Raw genomic sequence first — 23,830 nt, 5'->3', positions numbered from 1 at the left:
GCGTGCGGATCAAAAGTCCCTGGGTGACGGCGACAAGCCGCCCTCAGGGAGGGTGGGCACGGCAGCGTGTGGAACAAGAAAGGGCCCTCTGAACAAAGAGGGAAACAGCACAGAAAGGAGATCAGAGGTGGTGAGCAGAAGGAAGTGGGGCCGACGATCAGTCGGCCAGACAGCCACCAACTCTGACACCACAGCCCTCATAAGCAGGAGAAAAGGCTCAAGTTACAGCCTGCACAGTCTCCTCCAACAGGAACCCTGGCACCAGGCAAGTCAGAATTGGGGGGTCGGCCAGCATGGTGTGGACTCATGGCAGGATGCAGGTCAGCCCGAACAGACACCAGACCAACACTGAGCCACAGCTGAAGATGCAGCTCGGCTGAGAACGGACATCAGAGGAAGAGCCACTCTAGGTACCAGAAGCACAGTTATGGGACTGGGAACAGAGGGTCTAGGATGGGGTAGAGGGGGTGGGGTGGAATCTGACATTCTGGGACAGATAACACTTTCTTGTGGGGACTGTCCCCTTCATTGTAGGATGTTTGGCAGCATCCCTGGCACCTGTCTCTGCCCGCCCCCCCAGGTGTGACAAATGAACGGCCTCCAGGCATTGCCAAATGTCTCACTGCGGGGGAGGCAAAGTCACTTCCATTTAAGTACCACTGGGTTAGTGGAATGATAGAGACCTAGCACCTGCCGAGCGCTCTCAATGTGCAGATGCTGTTCTAAGTGCTTCACACATACATAATCGTGTGCTTGTCCTAATACAGACATCGGACAGACACTATGATTACCCTGGTTTTACAGGTAAGGGTGGGGGGAGGGGGCTGAAGGTGGAGAAATGGTAAGCAACTTGCCTAAAGTAACACAGCATGTCATTGGCAGATCTGACATTCCGAATGCGAGGTCTGCCTCCAGACAGGATGCTCTTAACCAGTACAGGGTGCTGCCTCCCACCTCAAAGAGAAATCCAAGGCACAGAGAGGTAAAGAATGCAATCAGTGAAAAAAGTCCAGTTTTGAACTCAGGTTTCTCTGACTCCACAGCCCAGGCAGTAAAGGACCACACCATAGCCACTCCAGGTCCTGGCGGTGGTGGGGGGGAGGGGGGGGAGGCAGCAGGATTGCTGACCCAGCGACTCCCCTAAAAAGCACAGTCCGCACTGTCTAAGGACAGGCTACCTCCAGCTCATGAACAAATGCAAACCAAGGGTTAATTTCTTCAGCTGCAGGATTGAAAAGCATTTTGCTTACCTTTCAAAAGAATCACCTACTATATTTATTGAATAGAACGATGTGTTGCCTATTGCCAATTCTTATAGAATAATAATGCACACCTAACCTTTACAGAAGAAGGTAACATAAATCCAGGCACACACAAATCATAAAAGCAAGCCCCACATTTACAAACATCCCATTTCTACCTCTGACGAAAAGGGCAAAAGTGATACATCCAAAGTTTTCCAGATCCTTTTCAGTCTACCAACAGTCCTTAATTTCTTTTTTCTCTGAATCAGTTGCTTTCAACAAAATGAAAACTCCGGTGTCTATGTTAAGTGTGAATTTTTCTAGTCTGCTTCAAATCCTTGATGGACAAAATCCTGATACATACAAATCTTGTCAGGGAGATGTGTACATCTGGGAAGCACGCAGCCGACAGCCAGGGAACTTGCTCTGACTCGGGATGCGGTCCTCGAGTAGCACACTGCTCCAGCCCAGGATTTGTCTAAAGTGGCAAAGCCACACGTGCTGGCTGGCTCCTGTCTGAGAAGTCCCTCAAAGTTGCGCTGAAATCGCCATTAACTGTAAGGTTTCCCTGAGTGACTAAGGCAGAAATACGATTGGGGCTATTAATTTTACATGAAATTGCTTATTTTATTCTTGAAGGCAACAAAGGAAACAGAATTATAAGACACTCTGGCTGTGCCCAAGGAAAGAAAGCCCCCTGCTTAAACCTGGAGAAGGGTGCATGACCAGCACGGAGGTATCTGATTACAAACACAGAGAGCCAAATCATTTGATCAGAACATTCTGGAAGCTGATATGGGAAAAAGGAACTATTCGAAACCTGCCTTTACATCTACAAGCACTGTGATTTCCCTGAACAATTTAGAAACATCTGGAAACCTAGCAGTCAACACGGGCAATGAGAGAGCACAGAAATAGGTCTGAGGGGCTCTGGGTCTGGGCTCTGCCCCTTACCAGGGACGTTACCCTGGATCCCAGATGCTCTGCCCCTCTTTGTCACAACCCATGTGCTAATCCAGCCTCACGGCCTTAACGATTCTAAGGGTCCCATGCTCTATAGTGGAAGGAGCAGAGAGTGTGGAGTGAACCTCAGTTCAAATTCGGATCTCGTTTGTACACAGCTCTGTGACTTTGGTCAAGTTATTTAAACTCTCTGGGCTTCAAGTGCCCCCAGTGTTCATTATGGACCAATACAGCTTTTGAAGATAAAAATAAATCAGAAATGTAAACGTTGATTCCCTTTATAGGCAATACTGGCACATAAATCCTTAGGTATAAATTCAAAATCTAAAGCTCTAAAAACCGAAGTCTTACAAGTTGTCGGGAAACTCATTTTGTCACAAAGCCCAACCTGAATTAACCATGACAAATTCTGTAGCTTCTATTTTCTCTATTTGGGTAACGACTCATATTTTCTGTAGAAAAGATGCAGGTATGTTCATTTTTGGAGTGCTCTCCTAAAATGGGTGTTACAGAATCCATTCCATGTGTGCCTTTCAGACTATCATCCAAAAATCTGGAAAAAAAAAAAATCTAAATTCCAAAGCACATTGGGACCTAAATGTATCAGGTAAGAATTATAAACCCATATTATGTTACAGATTTTAACTGCTTAGCAATCAAGGAAGAAGGTCCCTGTAGGGTATATCTCAGTGTGGAAGAAAATGGGAAGTTTCTTCTTTCGAATTTTAGAAAATTCTGTTACCCATTTGATAAATACGTGCAAATCGGGACACGGAGAATGCTAGCATGTTCCATTTTGTTTTCTAATTGCTAATACTAAGCTTTACACTCTGTCCCAGTTGTTAGGTTCATCTCTCATCAGGCACAGATGCAGTGCAAAGAAGCATTAGAAGCTGAGCAGATCGAGAAGACTGAGGGGAAAGGCGTGAAAAGTTGTAATAATGCTACGTGAGGGCTGTCCGTGGCCCAGATACCCCACTAGTCTCCTTACTCGTGTATTGCTAATTTAACTCTGAGATGCAAGCCCTTTCCCTCAGGAGCTTGCAATCTAGATCAGGAGAGACATACGGAGATCCCCAGCTTCTCAAAGTTCACATCACTCCACCTTTACCCCCGACCTAGGTTAGTGCCTGTTCGCGCTAACCAAAAGAAGTTCAAAGAGGATTTTTGCTTTGATGAAAAAAAAAAAGGCAAAAAGCAAAAAGAGTGTTCAACATTTGTTTTGCAAGGAGCCCTTAAGAGAGGCAGCGAGCACCCCAGGCAGCGAGTGGCCCCCCAAGCTCCTTCCCCGGGAACTGCGCCTGGGGAAGCATCCAGTCACCTGTGCTTTGAACTGCGACTGTGAGCATGTGTGCTTTATCTCGATTTATGTTGTGCATCCATTAGCAAGATGTGTCCTAAGGCATCAGAAAAGCCTCACAGAGATTATTTTTTGTGTCTGGGAACGCTCAAATTTTTTTCTAAGGAAATAAGAATGCTAAACAAGTCAGAGAAACACAAATACCATAATATTTCACTTATATATGGAATCTAAAAAACAAAAAAAACAAACCCCCAAAACAACAAAAAAAAAATAGCAGAAACAGACTCATAAATATGAGAATAAGCTGGTGCTTGCCAGAGGGGAGGGAGGTGGGGGTTGGGTGAAGTAGGTGATGGGGATTAGGAGGTACAAACTCCCAATTATAAAATAAATAAGTCACAGAGATGAAAAGTATAGCATAGGGAATGTAGTCAATAATATTTAACAATGTAAAAATTTTCCATATAAATTAATGGCGATTGCGCCTTTCCTTTCTGCCATTCAGCTTATGAAAGGTCTCATAGGAATGTGGGAGAAACCCGTGTGACAGACGGTTTACTGCACCCCTCCCTTGTGCCAGGCACTGACCTGGGACCCCAAATCAACAACGGTGAGCTGTTGAAGCCCTCTGAAAAGACAAAAAAAAAAAAAAAAAAAAACAGGAAACAAAGAAGTAATTTCAGATAACGAAGTGCCACAGAGAAACCACAGTAAGGTCGTGGACTCGAGAGTGTTTGGGGGTGAAAGTGACCATAGTCTGTTCAGACAAGGTGTCTTTGAGGAGGGGGGCACCTGAGAGACAGAGAAAGAGAAATAACAATGAATAGAACAAAGGAATTACCATAAGTACCCAAAGAACGTTAGACCTAAAGGAATTCAAACCTACAGGTGTTCCAAAAGAGAAACACTTTCGGACAGATGTGGGAAGAGAAGGCCCCCTGGAAGCAAAGGGCAGGAAGGATGTGAACAAACAGGGCTGTTCCAGCGTGTAGCAGAATGCAGGCAGACGGGGTCCCACGGTTGTTCTGGACCCTGGGACCAAGTGCCTTCCATAATGTTTATGGTGCACCTGACACAGAGTCTTAAATTCCCATCTTGTTATTCCAGTGGTTCTCAAACCTTAGGGCGCATCACAACCACCCAGTGGGATTGTTAAAATATAGACTGCTGGGACCTCACTCATGGTTTCCATTTCATCAAGCTGTGGTCAGACTTATGCACCTGCCTTTCTGACAAGTTCCTGAGTAACAAGGATGCTCCTCATCCAGGGAGCCACTGTGACTGCCGTATCTATTATGTTCTGCCGGTGATTCAGGATTCTGCAACTAAACAAAACTCGGACCAGCAGTATCAACCTGCTTGATGAATTATGGAGTGCTTCTGAAAATCCTGTGGCCTCCTATGCATTTTTACGCAACTGCTCTAAATCCTTTGCATGTGAGTGCCTGTTATGTGTACCTCTAATATTCTGAATTCCCACTTGCCTCGTAGCTGAGTATTTCCCAAAACTGGTCCCACACACAAACCTCACCACCTTCACTGTGACTTATTTGAATTCAAAAATCCGAATTTGGCCACTGGAATTGAAGACTTCCAACCACGTGTGTAACGGAAGCTCGAATCTGCAGCTTACTGCAAACACATGAAACAGTTTATCATCTCTGAAATCCCTTTTGTCCATTCCCAGTGAATCCTCAAAGTAAGATTATTCTTTATTCTCTCAAACTGAAACTTCATTCCCGGTGCGTGCGCAACAAGAAAGAAAGCTAACAGTGCCACCTCATTTCACTGCTGAATAAGCAGCCGATCTGACAAACTCCCCAGTTGGCTGGTTACCCAGAAGCCTTTGCACCAGGCAGGGCTGCCTGGCATCAGAGCAAAGGCTTTTTTCTAGGGAGTGCAACCAGCCGCATCGCAAGCCAGGGTCTTTGGGGAGACGAGCTGGAGTCCACTGGGCACCCACCTCAGTGTCTCCCTGGGGGGCAGGACCACACACCCTGGAGGCCACCCAGCCCTGTTGATCAGTTTGCAGCCCCAGAGCACAAGAACCCATTCGAACCCTTCCTGCTCAAAGGGTTCCAACCTTAAGAGTTTCTACTGAAACCCTCCACCCTCTTCCTGAGACTGCTACCTTAGGCATGTCTAGAGAACTGAAATTTCTCTCTTCTGCGCAAATCTTGTGAGGCGTATTTTCTCTTCTACCTCGTTCATGTACTCTGGTGTAATCTTTTTTTTCATAATGCACATACTCCTCTGTCTGGGTCTCTCTCATTTCAAAACGGCTGCCTGATCCATTCTGTGCACCCACCTCTGGGGTCGGGGCTTCTCTTTAACTCCTTTGACTCTCTTCTTTGTTGGCAGAAGGTGCATGGGAGGGTGGCTTCAAGGATATGTGTTCGTGCTAAAGAAAACGGGAAATACAAGCGGGTAGGCTTGCGAGTTGGGAAGGTATAGACAGGTCCAAGCCATATGGTCTGCCTACCACGGTACCGCTAGATAAATTACTCCCCGTACAGTAGCTAAATGCATAGACCTGGGACCAGGCAGTGCTATGTGGTCTTGGGCAAACTATGCAACTGCTCTGAGTCAGCTTCACTTTTACTGCCTCTAACATGGAGCGAAGACTATCTTTCAGAACTATTCTGAAGATCTTTAAAAATGCATGTTAGGCCCCCCAGCGGAATGCCCCAACCCAGGAAGTATCCCAGAAGCAGCAAACTGCCATTACTGCTGTTAGTTTTAATCAGGTCATTACCACACAAACATTCTGGATCTAGGCACAAAGTTAAATTCTTCAATTTCTGCATTACTCCAAACAAGACAGCAACAAAATAGTCCACTTGAACTTGTCTGACACTAGTGAGATTCAATGTTTAATGACAACGACAAATAGCGTGGGTCAACTACAATCTTAACATTCTAAATTTCATGCTAAATCATAAACTGATGTCACACACTTTCAAAGGAATTGGTATCGTTGGCAAAATAAGATGCCTGTCTGTATGAGATGTATATAAATGGTAAATTTATAAAGAGAGAAAGCAGGTCCGTGATTGCCTGGGGCTGGGGGTGGAGCAGAGACGGAGCACAAGTGGGCCCTGGGTAATTTGGGGGTAAGAGACATGTTCTAAAACTGGACTGTGCTCATAGCTGCACAACTCCGTATATTTACTAAAAATCATTGCGCTATACATGGACGGTGGGTGAATTTTATGGTAAGTAAATTATCCCTCAATAAAGCGGTTAAAAATAATCTTTTTTGTACTGCATAACACGTTTCAAAATAAACAAGTATTTCTATTTTTAAAGCTTTTCCATTATCAGCTCATCACCATAACTGTCAAGAATGTGTCCGAGACCATGAATGTATTCCTCCACAGGCTAACAGGGCTGTTATCACTGTTCTCACTCATAATCACATTGTTTTTGGAAAGACATCTTGAGATGTAATATCAAAGTCATTAGCAGAAAGCATTTATAGGCGAAGATTATGTTCTGCATCTGATGGCTTCTCAGCCTGGACAGCAAATATTCAAGTTGGAAATGAATGGTTTTCAAAAAGAAATCCATCATCAGTGCCTAATTTCTACACAGACGTTTCAGGAAACAGAAAAGGCACTTTGCTCTAAACATTTCTGATGGATTGAAATGAAATCATGAAAGCAGTGGGTCTTTAAAAATGCACAGGGCTCCCCAGTTGGAGCACTGCAATGGTCGGCGTAGTCCTATGTGTTAAAATGAAATGCTAAAAACAATATTACTATGATTTCACATAAATGCGTCTGCAGAGAATGACCTCCAAATATGCATCCTGTCTTTGGAGCACAGACAGTTTTTAGTACAACTATTTTCACTATGATTCCGTAACATAATTTATATGCATAGCACTCAGTTCCAGCTTGACCAATCCATCCTTGACTTCTCTGTAGGCCTGTAGCTGATCATTGAATGCAATAAGCTGCATTATCATGGAGCTTCCAACTTGCTTCTGTTTGGCCTTCTTGCCCACAGTTAGCCCACAAAGAAGTCACACAGGGTTCTCGCCATCACTCAATTTCCCTCTGAGTCACTCTTTACAAAACCAAGCCAGGTTGCTTCGGGCCCTGCTCTAGGACCTTGGCATTCCCAAAACTCTTTCCACCTCATGCTCTTCAGTTTGGCCGGGAGATGAGCACTTTAATAATGGAATCTGGTTTAGTAAACTCAACAAAAAGGACAATGTTTTCTGCTATTTGTGCAGTCCATACTACGTTTGGGGTGCTGTGCTGAGGGCCTCAAAAACATGATCTCTACTCACGGCACCTGATACAATTCTCATTTATAACAACATCATACACCTAGTGAGGGTAAAGTAGCAAACGCATCAGGGCTAAGGCCCTCACCCATTGTCCAGGCTGTATTCTGAGTCTACCTACTTGTATTGCCCAAAAGTGCATTGCTGAACCACATGACTCTGGATGCTCAAGGCAATCCCACGAGTGCTCGGATACTGCCTAGAGGGTAGAGAAAAGGGTAAATCGAGGCTGAGGGCCTACTGTATTCACAGGGCTGTCACATAAGAGCTGTTGGATTTGGGTTGTATCACTTCACCTCTTTGGTCCTTAATTATCTCTTCTGTAAAATGAAGACAATCAGTCTCCTTTATTCACTCAGCTATTGTAAGGCATCAATGAGAGCTTGCATGCATTCATCTTTCTAGCCAATGAATCTAAGTGGTTATCACAACTCACTCTTACAAGATACAGGACACATGGTTGCACGGGCACATAGGCCTCCCAGGAATTTATCCTCAGAATTTATTTAGAATGTATTACAGAATTTATTCACAGAAGCATATGATCAGATGAGATGGAAAAAGTTTTTTTCTAGGATTGGGTGTTCTTGGGTTCCACCCTGAGGAGCTGAGAGACAGTATGCCAAACAATATCAGCCTTTAAGTTTTCTGCTTCATTTTGGCTACTGTTGAGGCACAAACGTAATGAAATAGTATTTAATCATGAGCTTGAAGGGCTCTGCCATCTCATAATATGTGAATTTTTGGATAGTCAAAATTAGCAAGCTATCATCCATAAGCATGCCAGGATTTTGTTAGTGAGCATCCTGGCTATGTGTGCGAAAGGAATTAAGAATTTGAAGAGACTCTCCTGTGACTATTTCCATTAATTCTAGGCTTGCATTTCTCAGCAATCAACCCATTTACTTTTCAAGGTTAACCAATTTATGAGGTCTTATGTTGCAGAACTTAAGATGAGATTTCTTTCAGTTGGAAGACAAGTATGTTTCCTTTCAAAGACAATTAAGAATCACAGATTATTCAAACTAGAAGGGAGTTTTCAAGACTGTATAATCCCAGAGGCGCCTGGATGGCTCAGTCGGTTGAGCATCCAACTCTTGGTAATCAGCTCAGGTCTTGATTTCAGGGCTGTGAGCGCAAGCCTCGTGCTGGGCTCCACACTGGGCATGGAGTGCGGGAAGGGGGCAGGGAGCGGGGGTAGCATGGAGGCTACTAAAAAAAAAAAAGACTAGATAATCCTAGTTTTTCAGGTGAAAAACTAAAATGCTTTCAGAGGCCAGGCAGATAATACAGACAAGGGGTTGTGAGGTAGACAAAGACAGTATGGAGTATCAGGGGCTGAGATGGATTTGTGGAGCAAAAGGGCATTACACAAAGGTGTGCCAAGGCATCCAGATACAAAGTCTATAAAGATTCTTCTGGTCAACCCAAACATGCCTCCAAGCTCTGCTCAACCCGTGGTATAAGTTTCCCATTTTCAACATTTTAAACTTAATAGTTGATGCATCCGAGGGCTAGGAAGACAAAGAGGCTTCATCTTGTCCTTTCTCTGACAAAAATTATCAAGCACCTGCTGTGTGCCAGGTCTGTTCAGGGCTCCAAGGTTACAACATGGAGCAAAAGAGACACTGGTTTCATTTTCATGGAATTTATCATCTTCTGTGGGGCGGGGGGGAGCAGATGTCAACCAAATAATGACTCACATACAGAAATTCAAACTCCAAAGGATATGAAGAACACAGAACTACAAATCAGACACTGAGAACTAGACACTTGACTCTAGCCCAGGTATGCTGGGCCCAATCCATGTTGGAAGAGTATCTGAAAAAAGCAATGTTTTTTTAAGCATATATTCTAAAACCACAGATTTTCAGGTATTAAATAATTTGGGAGTGAGAAAGAGATGCATCTAGTATAGCCCTATGCCAGAGGAGTTACCCTGGTGATATTTTGGAAAATGACTAAACAAATAACCAAACAACTGAAATCCAATCCACAGAATATGTTTATTAATTACCAGAAAAAAAGAATCAGAAAGTACTTAATAAACTTTCTAATACTACTCAATTAAATTAAGATGCTAATATTGAGGGGAAAATAAAGAAACGAATCATTGGTAAATTGTGAGAATATTTCTTTAAAATGGGGATTTGATTCAATAAGGACAAAGGCCACTGGAAATATTTTTTTTACCAAAAAGACCCAAGATATACAAGCACGAGTACAAAATGGGGGAAACTTTCTATGTATGATAGAGCAAAAAAAAAAAAAAAAAAGCCTTAGGCACGAGCAGTTGTATTTAACAATTTGAATACAGCAGAAACACAGCTTTATTGTGAGAAGAACCTTCCATGACACTAAGCTGTGCTAGTCCCTAAAAGAGAATGCACCTGTCGCCACCGTGGGTCTATGAGTAGATGGCATATGGAAAATGCAGGTATGTAAAAAATTACTGAAAAGTTGAATAAAAGGAACAAAACTGTAAAAGGGAATGGGAAATAGAACTTGTGCTAAACACTGAGCAGTTGGGACGATGAACTACACCACAGAGCACATCCAGAACGAGCATGGTCTCTGGGGTCACACGGATGTGCATCTGAGTGCTGCAGCCCCCTATTTTACTTGGGGCAAGTTGTTGAATGTCTTTGTGCCTCATTTTCCCCATCTGAAGAAAACAGGATGCTAAGAGATTCCTGTGAGAAAGGAAAGCAGAAAGCAGATGTAGCATACACTCAGACAAATAACAATTACTACCTGCACTTTAGAAAGGATTTCTTTGAAGATGAGAGAAACTGTTCTCCATGTGCAGAAAAAAAAAAAAGAAGAAGATGAAGGGGAAAAAAGTGAGCCTAGTTTGAGCAACAAAAGTTTTCCCCTTTATGATGATAAAGCAATGCACTGAACCACAAACAGCAGTTGGAAATACAGAATTGGAAGTCAAGAAGGGGGGAGAAGGGGAAGAACCTGCCATAGATGATTTGAAAACCCACTAGCAAGGGTTCACCTAGATATAATTTAATAACCTCTAAATTCATCTGGCAGAGAATACCACTCTTGCCAACACAAATAAATGCATACTTGGGTTACTTTCCATTTATCACCCTGATGGTAACACTTAGGAAACCAGAAGGTAGAGCTCTGCCCTGTGCTGATCGATGATGTGGAGGGTGCAGACTTCCGTGGTGGTAGCAAAAGGTAAGAGAAGCCACAGAAGAGAAAGGGTCACCTGAGAAAGGTAGGCTACTCTGTGATGACCAATGTTTCATCTATACTTTATGATGAAAGTTCTAGTGATGCATTCCATTTGATTCACCTCTCTGTACATCTTGAGGTGGTATCTTCACCAAAATATTTCAATCCTGGTTCTCTTTTAATCGCTTCATTTCCGAGGGTACACAAGGGTACCTCTGGATTGCTTAAAATAAGCATGATTATATTATAGATGGAATATACGTTTCGATGGAAACAGGGTACTCTTCAAATATCAGAATTTTCTGAAATAACTCCTTATAATTATTCAGCAACATGTCAGCAAATTCTCAAACACACATAGATGATGCTTCCAAGTGCCTGAATTTTCCATCTCTGGAAGTTTTTCCTGTAGTTATTATTTCAAAAGGCATAAACCATACTCTTTTCGCAATTGCCTATCAAAAAAACCTACAACATGTTTTTTTTAGGCTAGATATTTCCCATCAAAACTCAAAGAGAAGGGGAAGGGAACATCTTAATGTCTCCAGCAATGCCATGAAAAAGCCAAGGCTGGATGACTTCATGAAGCATGTAAAGAGGTAGCAAGAAGTTAATAAAAGATGCTCCATTGATGGTGGTTTTGTTATGTTAGTCACCATTCCTTTTCATGAGGACTGTTTCAAAGGAATGTCCGTTTAGTTGTGTGCCATCCAGTGCTCCCTGAGCCAGGAATGGTGTAGTCCCTGTCTCTCCTTGTCCCCACAAGAGAAAGGAGGTCTCCAAACTAAGGAATGCTAAAACATCTGGAAGACAGAGTCAGATAATTCTTCATGTCATCTTTCCCTTTCATGAAGAACAACCAAAAGTCTGAAGTGAAATTTTGAAGAAAAAGAAAAAGGACTGTTTCCTGATCGAGGCTATCACTATTTTTAAAAAAGTCTCCACTTCCTTTTTTTTTTTTTTTTACAATATTCCAAAGCTTTTCAGATCTCTCACAAGAAACATCGTTCATACAAATGAATGACAGACTTGTGTATTACATTTTTATAAAGTTGAGTATTAAGTGAATAGCTAGAAACTTTGAGCAATTCTTTCATTTTGTACTATACCATATGCTATGGAAAAGAAAAAGGAAAAAAAAAAAAAGATGTTCCTCTAACAATGCAGAAGTGAAAAAGTTCTCTTAAATACAATGCCTTTACTCAAAATGAAGAGGGATTCACTGAATGGGTCTTCCAGTCAGAAACTACTTTTACTTATCTGAGTTTCTGTGGGCCTGCTCTTCGAAGCTTTGCTATCTTCAAACAGTTCCTAAATAAGGGGGGAAGCAATTAGCTCCCATGAAGACCACGATGCCCAGAGAGAACCATGCTTGCTGGTGCAGGCCGTGGACGCCCTGGGGATGGCCAAATGGCCTCTCCTTGTTTCTCTCCTCCCACTGACATAATGAGTTGCCACTGCAGGCCGAGCAAAATGGTTCCTGTCACATTCAGATGTTTAATATTCCTCTGTAAAGGAGTGGAGACATCCTGTCAGACTGGTACAAGTCTAATAGAGGGTCATCTTTTCAGCCTCGCCGTAATATAAAACGTGCTACTCAGTCACCAGTGATTTCGGCAAAGTATGTCTCATGAAGATGGGAGTGTGGAGTTGGGCCTGTGTACCACGTGATCGCCAGCCACCTGCATGTGCAGGAGTGTGGTCAAGCCACCCTCCCATCCGTCGGTAGCAACAGCCCCAGAGGGACAAACATTCAGAATCCCATTTTTCTTCCTTGTCATGACAACCCCTTCTTCTTTCCTCTCAGTCCAGACTTAGAAGCACAGGCAAAGCCATAATTTATTGATAGAGTCAGACCGCTAAGATGATAGACAGAAAGGAAATGTTTTTCCCGCACGTTATCTCATTATTCTTTGGCCCCGATCTGCTGAAAGCTTGATATTACCATAATGCAACTGTTTCAGAAAACAGCAAAATTATTTTGCTCAACCCAGTTGTACTTGTCATCACTGACATTGAACACAATTAACCAAATTAAACTGACTGGCTGACACTATAATTGTTTCATGTCCAAAGAAATACAGTGCTATTCCTAAAGAACCGGTATCATCTGGAAGTGAGAACATAAAACCGAACAGTAGAAGGCCAACAGCGTTAGGAGACCAACTTTTGACACATATTAATAATTTCAGCTATTTACCTTCTGCTTTGCAGGGTCTAACTCACTACACCTCTAAGTACAAGTCAATGAAATGGCGTTGGTGAAGTTTAATTAGCATTTATGATCTTTAGCGAGGCAAAGGTTTTTAGTATTAATTCATTCTATTTTTGACATGGGTGCAATTCATATACATGGACACTAAATCGTCACTGATTTTTTTTTCTATACTAACACCCATCCTTCCTTCTGTTCTCGGAACAGAAGAACTCTAACACAGATATCTTCCCAGTGCCCACCCAGGAACTCTTGCCCACCATTCTGCTTCAAACTGCTAAGCCCAATAAGTGAACAGATGCTTTTTGTGTGTGTTTCTTTATTGTTGCTAATTCCCTCTTATCCTCCCCATTTAGGCCAGCCCCATAACCAAATGCAGGACACGAAGCTGGATTCATAATGCAAGTGTTTACTTTTCTTATGATTCATAAGGAATTTCGGATTCATAATCACCTGTGTAATTCATGCCCCCAATCCTCTGGGCAGCCCTACTACATCTAGTCTGCGCTTCCGCGCCGTCAGCTGAATACGTTTTCATATTTTAGAAGGAGGGGGAAAGGGGACAAGAAAGCTTCTCGCTAACCCCCATTCTAAGAAGATTATTTTTACCAAAAAGTGTTTGCAATTATATTAGCTATTTTCATCACTTATATAAAGTGCTATATTGGCTGATCCTCACCTGGGAAGACGATTAAATTGCAAATGTAAATAAGCTATCAGAGACAATTAGGAACATCTTGAGAGTTTTTAACAACAGTGTAAGGGGAGAGAAGGCACAAAGAGACCCCAAGAGCTGGCAATCGGGCTGCAGTGGGGTTATGACCACCGGGTGCAGGAATTTCCATCCCCCCCCCCCAGGAGCATTTCTGGAGGGACACATCGTGGGTGCCACTTCAGACCTCTCCTCTGTCTGTCAGCAGTGCCCAGATCTGCTCACGCAAACCAAACATTCTGGAAAGGGGACTGAGAGCTTGAATGTGTTCACTCCGCTTTCTCTGAAGGCTCTTTGGAAAGTACTCCTCAGCCTGAGCACAGGCTGTTTGCCTTAAAAGGATAAAATATCTGTCGGGGGAAAAAAAACTGTAGCAGGCTGCAGAGACATCACATACCAGAAGGAAAGGCGCTACAAGCCCAGTGCTACTCCTCGGAGGGGCTCATCATTGTCTCACCTTCTTAGACTTAACGTTTCGCCAAAGTATCTGGGACCCAAGGAAACAGTCTTACCGCTTAATGAGGCAGCGGCCCCCCGGGGGGTGAAAACACACTTGGAATGATGGCTGATCTTAATGTGTGTCATATTTGAATAGTGGCCAGGACTCGTGGCTGGCAGGAAAGAGGAAACACACTTACCTTTTGAGCGGAACTGCTGCCACTTTTGTGTGCCCGGGTCCTGGTAGGTAACCCCAGAGAGCACCAGCGGACTGACAGACCGACAGGTGCAGCGGCTGCAGGCCCCGGGGCAGATGGGAGCCGAAGCTGCCTGGCTCCACGGCAAGCCGGGCATCTGGGTTGCTCAAAGTGGACCCAGGAAAGCGCTTTCCCGAAGAATGGGAATTCGAGTCACCTGGAGTAACCGGGTTTGAATGGACTAGAGAGGAGGTGCTCAACACCGGCTGCGTATTAGAATCATCTCAGGAGCTAAAATAATATATCTATCCCTCATGTCCACCGCAGAGCAATTAAATCAGAATCCTTGGACGTGAGGGGACCCCACCTCCCCAGGAAAGATATTTTTTTAAGCTCTCCAGGTGATTCTAACATGCAGCCAAGGTCAGAGAACCAACGAGCTAGGTCAAGTAATGATCACTGTGTGGGCGGATAAACCACAAAATGGGGGGAAAAAAAATCTACTGCGTTTGTAAGTCCCTAGGACTTAAAGGTTTCCACCAATAGAAACGGTCAACTCTTTTAAGTGGGAAGTGTATCCTGGTCCTTCACATTGGAGCTACCTGGAGAAATCTTTAAAAAATACTGGCGGGGGCTTGCACTCTCAGGCATTATTACTTTAACTGGCTTGGGGTAAAAGCCAGGCATTGGATTTTTTTTCGAGTTCCCCAGATGATTCTAATGTGCACCTTGGGAAGTACTGTCCTCTTATTTTTCCGCCTCTCCCAAGTAGTTCTGCCTATTTAATTACCGGTGAACAGACACTCCCCTGAGAACAGCCTATATGCTGTTCAGTGGGTTTGGGCGCAACTGCCTAAACCTCACAACCCTTTGGGAAGCAGAAGAGCGTGGTGGTTCGGAAATCAGCTCTGGAGTTGGAATTTAGGCTCAGCCTTTTACAAAGCGTGTGACCTTGGGCAAGTCACGTCTTAGCTTCTCTGAGCTTCATGACCTGTACCTCAGTGCATTGAAATGGGGATAATTTGGAGTCTCCCTCCGAGGGCTGTTGGAGCAATCAAAGAGACAATCTATGGAAAACACAGGGAGCAGTGCCTGACACAAAGTAAGTGCTACATAAACGGTCGACGTTGTGTTGGAGACAGGCAGTGCCCTTCTGACCTGCTTTTTTCAGAAACCGTGAAACTTGTTCTCCTCATCCTTTTCTTCTGCACTATGACCTGCACAAACACCCCCAAAGCCTCCTGGCAATCCAGACTGAGGGATGTTTCAAAGGGACAATACGAGGCATTCAAACCGAGCACTGGTCTAAAGGGAAACATCTTGATGGTTCTCTGCCACAAGCCCAGGACGGCTCCCACTCCCAGAGAAGGGCAGCCTCCGATGTCCTCCCATCCAGGCGTCTCCTCCCTACGGCTGTCTTCCTCCACAAAGTGCTGTCTTACTTGTCAGTTCGGTTCCAGGCACTGCCCATTCACTGGCCCACAAAACCCATCACTCCTTCCCAGCGTCTCCACAACTATGGTACGGCTTTAACCATGCTCCTCTTGTCTCGCCCTTCCCTTACGCAGCTTGCCTGGCCCTTGAGCACTTCCCCAAAATACTCATTTTGTGCACCCCACCCCCACCCACCCCTCTCTTCTTCCCACTGTAATCTCCTGCTTTGTTCCTAGTAATAACCACGATTATAAAACCCATTCAGATGCAAGACCCTTTTGAGAGGATGCGAGGAGCCCCCCGCTGTTGTTAAACACCTGTGTTCCTGCAGCCCCAGTCTTTGTGCCATTGTGTGTACAGACAGGACCTATGGGACCGTTTTGGAGGGAACACATTCCTCCATGCTTACTCACAATTACACTCCGGGAGTTCACACGGGCTGTGCCTATTTAACTTCGCCAGGAGTGAATATGAAGGAGATGCTGAGATGCCGAGGAGTACAGGGAGAGCCGGTGTTGCGGGGCTGGGTGCAAGGAAGTGGAGAGGGCTGTCAGGGGAGAGGCGGCAAGCCCTGCCATCTCCACCATTCACATTAGGATTCTAAATGCCACAGATGTTACTGCATAATAAGTAGGGGAGCATACTGGTAACTGTGGCTTCCCCCATGTGCTTATTGATCACATTGTCCAGCGCTCCCGAGCAGAGAGGGCTCGAGGCGGTGGGTCTGAGGGCCAGCAGAGGCCCCGGGGCCCTGGATGGGCAACGGCACCTCTGGCAGACCTGGCAGAAAAAACAGCAGACTGTGGTGTTCAAATCCGGTTGCTAGGATACCATGGAGCCCCTCCGCGGCTAAGCAGACGGGGGGGAAACAAATGCGTCCATACGCCTTATAACCTGCAAACAGCAACAACAGAAACATGGTGTGCCCAACTCTTTAGTGAAATACTACGCAGCAGGCGACTGGAAATGTGGCCCAGGAGAGCAAGGAAGCTGGCCATGGATATTCTCGGGCATCCTCCGGAGCCACTCTGTTTAAGGGCTTGTCAGGGTTTTCATTATAAACCCCGATGCAGGGGCACACAACTTCACCGTGTTTCCAAACCCCCGAACCGGGTTTTAAGCAACCTGGTCTCAGACATCTTTCTGAAAGCTTCCACGACCTCAGTTTTAATGCGCAGGCCGTCGTGTCAAAGGATCGATGCAAAGTCAATGGGAAAGTCTATTAGGACAGCGTTAAGTTGGAATTTAACTCCTCCACCAAAACAAGGGACCTGAAGTTCCGAAACCGACTTCAGGCTCCATTCTCATCTCCGGCCCGCTGGCCTCGCTACGTAAGCAATCTGCCGAGCTGGTCTGGGGCATGAAAGATGATTCTCGATGAGACTAGTCGGAAGCGAGGGGGGAAAGAAAGTTGTTTTCTTTCCGAGCGGGACTCCGTGCCTTGGCGAGTTTTAACCGTCTGCTGCTTGGTTCCTTGAAACGCTCTCACCCAGTGGGGCGGGTTACAGCTCTGATCAGGGTTGTGCTGGTAGGAGGTGCAGGGCTGAAGGGATTTTCTGAGATTCGGAGCTTTGCTGATGGGGAACACTGGGTGCTCAGTGCTGGCGGCTGCACAGCGCGCGCATGTGCACACACGAGCCCGGAGTGTTCCAAACACGAGCCGAAATGCCCTCCTGCCTACTTAGAGGTTTGCATTCTCTGCGACCTAAGCTTGCTTTTCCTCAACTCCCACTACGGCGTTCTGGTGCCACCACTAGTTGCTGTCATGGTCCCGTGTGTCCTGTCCACCAGATGGTCCTGTACATCCCCACCGCGCCCCTCCCATCCCCTGAGCACCTGCCTAGGTCAGGCAGCCCCTCAAATGCCTGGATGTCCACCTGACATCCCGATACCATGAAATTAAAGGGGCGCGATTCTATTCTCCCAACTTTCTTAGGCATCTCCTCTGCGATTGAACTTAACTCTCTACTTTCTAGAATACTTATTTGTGTAGCATGAACTCCTCGATGCAGGGCCTTGTCTCTCACACCTGTAACCCCTCAGGATAGCTGCGCATGGCAGACATCCCATAAAAGTATTCAACTGAACTGCAGGGCCCATCTGGAATGTAATTGCTCCTTCTGAATAAATCTATGTTTTAATATTCTAACCATCTATGATTATACCAAAATTCTAGAATTCTCTCAACTTTCCTATAAAATTTAACATACAGTCTTTAGTTAGATACTGTTTCTCTAGAGATGTACTTGTGTCCAGGTTTAAAAGATCATGTAAGAGCTTGTTAAAATTAATGCCTTCCTAAAAATAAGAAAATCCATTTCTTTTTGCCCTCAGCTCTGCCAAAATATTTCACAACCAAAGAGTGAAATGTTACAAAACATATCATTCTCTGAAATTCAGCTACCTCTGGGGTGAAAAGCACCAGCTGAACAAAAATTCAGAGACACTGACAACTTTTTATAGGAACTTAAGTCTATACAGCCCAAGTGAAATGACATGTAACCCTGGGACAGCAAAATGGAAAGGATTTGAGAATATTTACAACAGGTAAAGGGTTTAGATCAAAATACCAGAGACTAAATGTTCTGACCTGTTACAGAGTTTTCAGGAACGAAGTATCATGAAATAAAATTACTTTAAAAGTCCATAAGAACCATCCTGTATACATAACCAACAGACTATCCGATCTCATAAAATGGATATTTTTATATTTCTTTTTTCATTTTTAAGGGGTGATTTGTTCAATTTATTTCAAAACATATGGCCTAATAGTTTTACATTCTCAAGTAGTTATGTGGTAGTAATGGAATATAGTACCAACTTCTACATCAGTTCTTTGCTTCACATTCCTAACAGAGGAAGGACTTAAGGACTATTTCTATATAGATGTGAAAGAAACAAAAACACCCCCCAGTCCTCCAAAACACACACACACATACACACACACACATACACACACACACAACGCACGTTAAGCAGGAGCTCCCTGGCTCTGACAAAGCATTGCCTCCCATTCCCAGCTTACAGGGAAAATTCCAAATCAAAAATGTTAAAAAATGATTTAAGTTAATAATTTACATTTTACAATATTTTTAAATGATCAAAAATCATTAAAATAAGTTTTTCAAAATTATAATCCTCAGAGGGCAATCTCAGTAAGCAAAACGTAACCATATTTGCATATATCAGATAACTGAACAGAACCTTAGCTGGGCAGTTACCTACATCTAGTGAAAAGGGAACAGAAAATTCACAGGAAAATGAATTTGAAATCCATTTGAGGCTATTCAGGTGGTTTCCTTTTAACTTGAACTCACAATGATCTGTGTGTGAGTTTAAGAAAGAGGACTATATATAAGTTGCACTAAAAGCGAAATATAAAGACATAAACACTTGTTGCCAGTTAGCCTGTATAATCAGATTACTCAAAGTGAAATAAATCGAAATTCGAGCAAGTCTTCTTTGGTTTGGCAAGTTTTCCTAATTCTTTGTGGAGCTATCTTGCACAATCATTCAAATGACATAACGTATAATCATTTTGCATACAATGTAACTTCTCTTTCAAGAAAGGTACACTCTACCACTTAAGCCAATTTTATTCTAGTTTTCTTTATGTAAGTGTGAAAAAAGAACAGATGTTTTTCCAAAATTATTTAAGCTTGGAAGACATTCTATCCTTTTCTTCAATATAATCTTTCAGAATCACCAAAACCATCATGGTGATACCTTAAACAGCTGATTTCTTTAAAGCACATTATTAAATAAATATCAGAACGCACAGCATTGTTCCATAGATAAAATGTTTATTATAACAGAATGGTGTGAATTATTTGCCACGCTAATTTCATTTTCCACCATGAAAAAAAAAAATCTAGTTGTTCTACATGTTGAGCACTAAGAGATTTCTACAACTTACCCCATTCCTACAGCTCATTCCCTACTGCCTAGATTCCTTCAGATCTTCTCTGATCCAATGTTTAACTGGAGTTATCAGCTGGCTTGATCATGCTTCATTATAAAACCTATTAAAATGGTCTTTTTATAAAAGCAGAGTTTTCTCTGCGTTACTTCAGAGTCCTGCAGATACTAAAATGAGATCCTATGCAGTGCTTAAAAATGCAGAGAGCTGTCTTTGAGTTATTTTTTCATTATGCAAAACTTGGCCCAGGAGAGATGGCCATGTACCTCGTTAGCTAAAACAGGCAAGCACGTTGGGACTGCAAATTAATTTACCAGAGAAAGTTGAAGTAGATGCGAATCATTCAGGTTCCTAAGGCAAATCTAAGTCTACTGATTGGGGCAACTTGCTGAGGTCAGAATCTCTGAAATGTTTATCCTCACAGTTTCTTCCCTACACTCTGGGAGAATACAAACTCCGTCTTAAGCTAAGCCTGCATGAGGAACAGCAGAAGCTCTATGGGAACCAACAGATGTAGGTATAACTCTTAAGTTTTCAAAAGTATAATCAGTATGTGCTCGACAGCTCCCCAAAATCCGACAAATACAAATGGAGACAATCATGTATTTGCCCTTTCTCCTTATATTAATTTCTTGTGTCTGTGAAGTACAGGGTTCCAAGGGGGCTTGCATTATTATGTAACACGTGTCATCCAGCCAGTGTGATATAGTTGGGAATAGAATAGCAAAATCTTTCATTTTATCAATTATGTCATTACCTATTAATTAAAAATACCATTCCTTTGGGTGCTTTCCCTCACTCTATATTGATCTCCTGTTCCTGCCACTCTACTCTCCATAAGGTCTCTGCGTTGAGAGGTGTACAACAAGTTGGATTCAATTTTCCTTCCCAAGTTATGAAGCCCACTGACATCAGAACATAGTTCTCTAAATGCAAGAAGGATACCAGAGTGGTTGCATCAGAAGCCAGGAGTAAGGCAAACAATGTGTTCACATTGTCAGTACAGGTAAGTGTACTTCTCACACTTGATCCTGGAAACATGCAACCCTCTTGATAGTCGGAGGCACCTCACTGGTAACATTATGCAAATTCCTTAAGGAAAACAAGCAACATTCTCCCTCGGATGGTATGAAAAAATATTTTTTTAAAAAAAATCAACAGACTGGGCTTCCATTTGCGGGCTGTAAATGCCATCCAATTCAGGAAATCAAAAAAAATCTTCCCTTTTCTATGCGTATTTGCTTATTTTTGACACTTTGATGATGACAGCACATTCAGGTTTGAGGGGTACCGGCGAGAAATCCGGGAGAGCCACCAAAGCAGAGAAAGTAAGGGTGGTATCAGACGCATTTCATTTCAAGTCTGATGAGCCTGCATTTAGGATTTTCCGGCTGGGCAGGTTTGCCAGGGCATTTGGGAGATGGGGCTTTTTATTCCTCCTCTCATACTCACTCACTCACACGCGCACACACACACACACACACACACACGGCCGGACACACACCTGGGGCGCGTTCAAACTATGTGCGGTGGGTGGCATATACGAATGTGTATGTCTATTTTTAAAAAATAGCTTGACATCTGACAAAGACACGGAAGGCAAACGTAGGTGCAGCGAGTGTGGCTCTGAGAAACGTGCACAGCGCGCGAGAAGTGCCCATTAGAATGCAACATCTCTGAGGATGAGGACAGACATGGCAAGCGCGAGGGGCGGGGGCCGACACACAAGACAGAGACCCGCAGCTCCCCACCGACAGGGCGCCGCGCGGACCCGGCGCCGCACCCCTGCTTACTGTGGGCTCTTGGGGTAGAAGGGCAGGGTCACATGGCTGAGATCCTGGAGGTCGAAGGCGGTGGGCTCGGCGGAGATCGCCTGCCGCTTGGTGCGCGGCTCGCCCTGCAAGGTGCCGGCGCTCTGCTTCTGCGCCTGCTGGGTGGCCGGCCGGATCACCGAGCGGTACTTGTCCAGCTCGTTCTGCAGCTTCTGGATCAGTTCGTCCTTCTGATCCAACTCCAGCTCCAGCTCGTCGATGAGGGCATCCCGTTGCCTCAGCTCCTCGATCTTCTCCTGGAGCGCGTACTGTAAATCCCGCAGGGTGCCCATGCTCCTCCGGGCCGCCGGGGCGCCTGCCCGCCGCTGCCGCGCGCCTTGGGGCTTGCTCCCCTCTCCGGGCAACTTTCCCCAAAGTCGCCGCTGCCTCCCGAGTGCAGACGCTTCCTACTCGAGCCCAGAGCCAGCCCTGGCTTCTGAGCATGCCCAGTCCGCCGCTCCGGCGCCGACTTTCCGTGCAGCTCCCACTTCCCGGGCCGCCGGAGAGGCTGAGCGCGGGGCCCGCGAGACAGCAGGTCCAAGCCGGGACTGAGCCGAGGCGCGGCGAGCGCAGGGTCGGAGGCGGGCGCAGGGCGGCGGGCGCCGGAGGAAGCGGGCGCTGCGCCTGGAGCGCCTGATAAGCCGCGCGGCGGGGCGGAGCGGGCGGGCGCGCCACTTCGGGGTGGGGAGGTGGGGGAGACGCTGGGGAGGACCCCGCGCAGACCGGGGAGGCGCCAGCCGGGGCACCCGCTCCCCCCCACCCCTCCCCGCCGCCCCGGCACCCCGGCCTCGAGGCCGCTGGGCTACGGTCCCGGGCGCGTCCTCGGGCCGGGCGGGCTCGGCATCCGAAAAGCTCTGGGGTCCGGAGGTGTTCTGGCCGCCGGCCTCCCCAGCAGAGGCTCCCGAGCTGCGTGGCCGCGCTCTCCCCTCGCTCACGCCACCCTTCCCACGGGGAGCGCCTCGCACAGGTGGCTGGAGAAGAAACTTGCCTCCCGCCGCATAGAAGCCCGCGCCCCGGGGGGGCGGAGGGGCTCCCTGACGCGCAGGTGCCTTTGGGGAAGGGGCGAAGGGGCGGGGCTTCTGGCTCCTCTCCCCAAGTGGGGCGGCTCTCTCCCGCCCCCGCCAACTGCCCCCCTCTCCGCCCCTGCCAAACTCACACGAAGGAACTCTTTTCAGGTCTGGGCCCGAGAAGGCCGCTCAGCTCTCCCTCCCACCTGAGCTAGTGTCTTCGGAAGAGTTTCTGGCTGGGCCTCGCGTCTTCCATTTGCTTAACTTGGGGTGGGGGACAGGAGGGGGGTGGGAAATCCGTGCCGAGCTCCAAAAAGTCCATCCTGAAATTGAACTGTATCTTTAAAAATATTCCCTCTGTGACAACCAAGCTGTTAGAAAGGTCTCCTTACACTTGAATGGCAAGACACAAACTGTGAATAGGAGGGATCATGAGGAGAAGGGGGAGCTCAGATGGGTTGCAGAAAATTGTGCTATATCACCGCACCTCTACCCATCTCCCTCATCCCCGCCCACTTAGTCTTTCCTAAAATGATGACAACTAGGTTGCATCTCTTCTGTGGAAGGGGGATTCTCCCATCATCTGAACACATGTTTAGAATCCACAAATGTTTACTTACTACTCACCTAAATTTCTAATATTTAGCTAAATCTTCACCAACTCATCCAACTTTATAGCACCTTTATTAGCAGCCCCCTAATTACTATTCCTGAGCACTCAGTGTTATAAACCAGTGCTCTATTTGGCCATTTCTTAACACTAAAAGTCGACAGAAAATACATTAAAATCGAATTGCAATCCAGAACTATTCCCTGGAAACTAAACTTAGCCAAGAATGAACATATCAGTCTCCAAAAAAAAAAAAAAAAAATTGCTTTTACTTTTGAATACACAACTTTTTCTATCTGAGCTAAGAGAAGAAAGGGAAAAAAATAAAAACCCAACTAGCCAATGGCACATTAACCAACTTTTTGATTCAAGGTGTATCTGTTGGGACGCCTGGGTGGCTCAGTTGTTAAGCCTCTGCCTTCCGCTCAGGTCATGATCTCAGGGTCCTGGGATGGAGCCCTGCATGGGGCTCCCTGCTCAGCAGGGGAGTC

General features: G+C 45.3%; 1 protein-coding gene across 3 annotated transcripts in view; it reads right to left on the bottom strand.

Moving 5' to 3' along the window:
• LOC102740208 (protein kinase cGMP-dependent 1) overlaps window positions 1-22,400 on the bottom strand; it is a 914,142-nt gene extending 891,742 nt beyond the window's left edge. The window contains exon 1 of one of the 3 annotated variants that reach the window (XM_081824403.1): window positions 21,705-22,400. In XM_081824403.1, the coding sequence (XP_081680529.1) occupies window positions 21,705-22,015 (311 nt within the window). In that variant the 5' untranslated portion in view covers window positions 22,016-22,400. The remainder of the gene's footprint in view (window positions 1-21,704) is intronic. The other 2 variants (XM_081824401.1, XM_081824402.1) reach the window with 2 other exon arrangements.
• Between the last annotated feature and the right edge of the window lie 1,430 nt (window positions 22,401-23,830).

The sequence above is a fragment of the Leptonychotes weddellii genome, chromosome 6, assembly GCF_054177405.1.
Source record: "Leptonychotes weddellii isolate Sample4059 chromosome 6, ASM5417740v2, whole genome shotgun sequence".
Classification (NCBI taxonomy): domain Eukaryota; kingdom Metazoa; phylum Chordata; class Mammalia; order Carnivora; family Phocidae; genus Leptonychotes; species Leptonychotes weddellii.
Note: the sequence above shows the minus strand (reverse complement) of the source record. Positions and strands in the feature narration are given on the sequence as shown.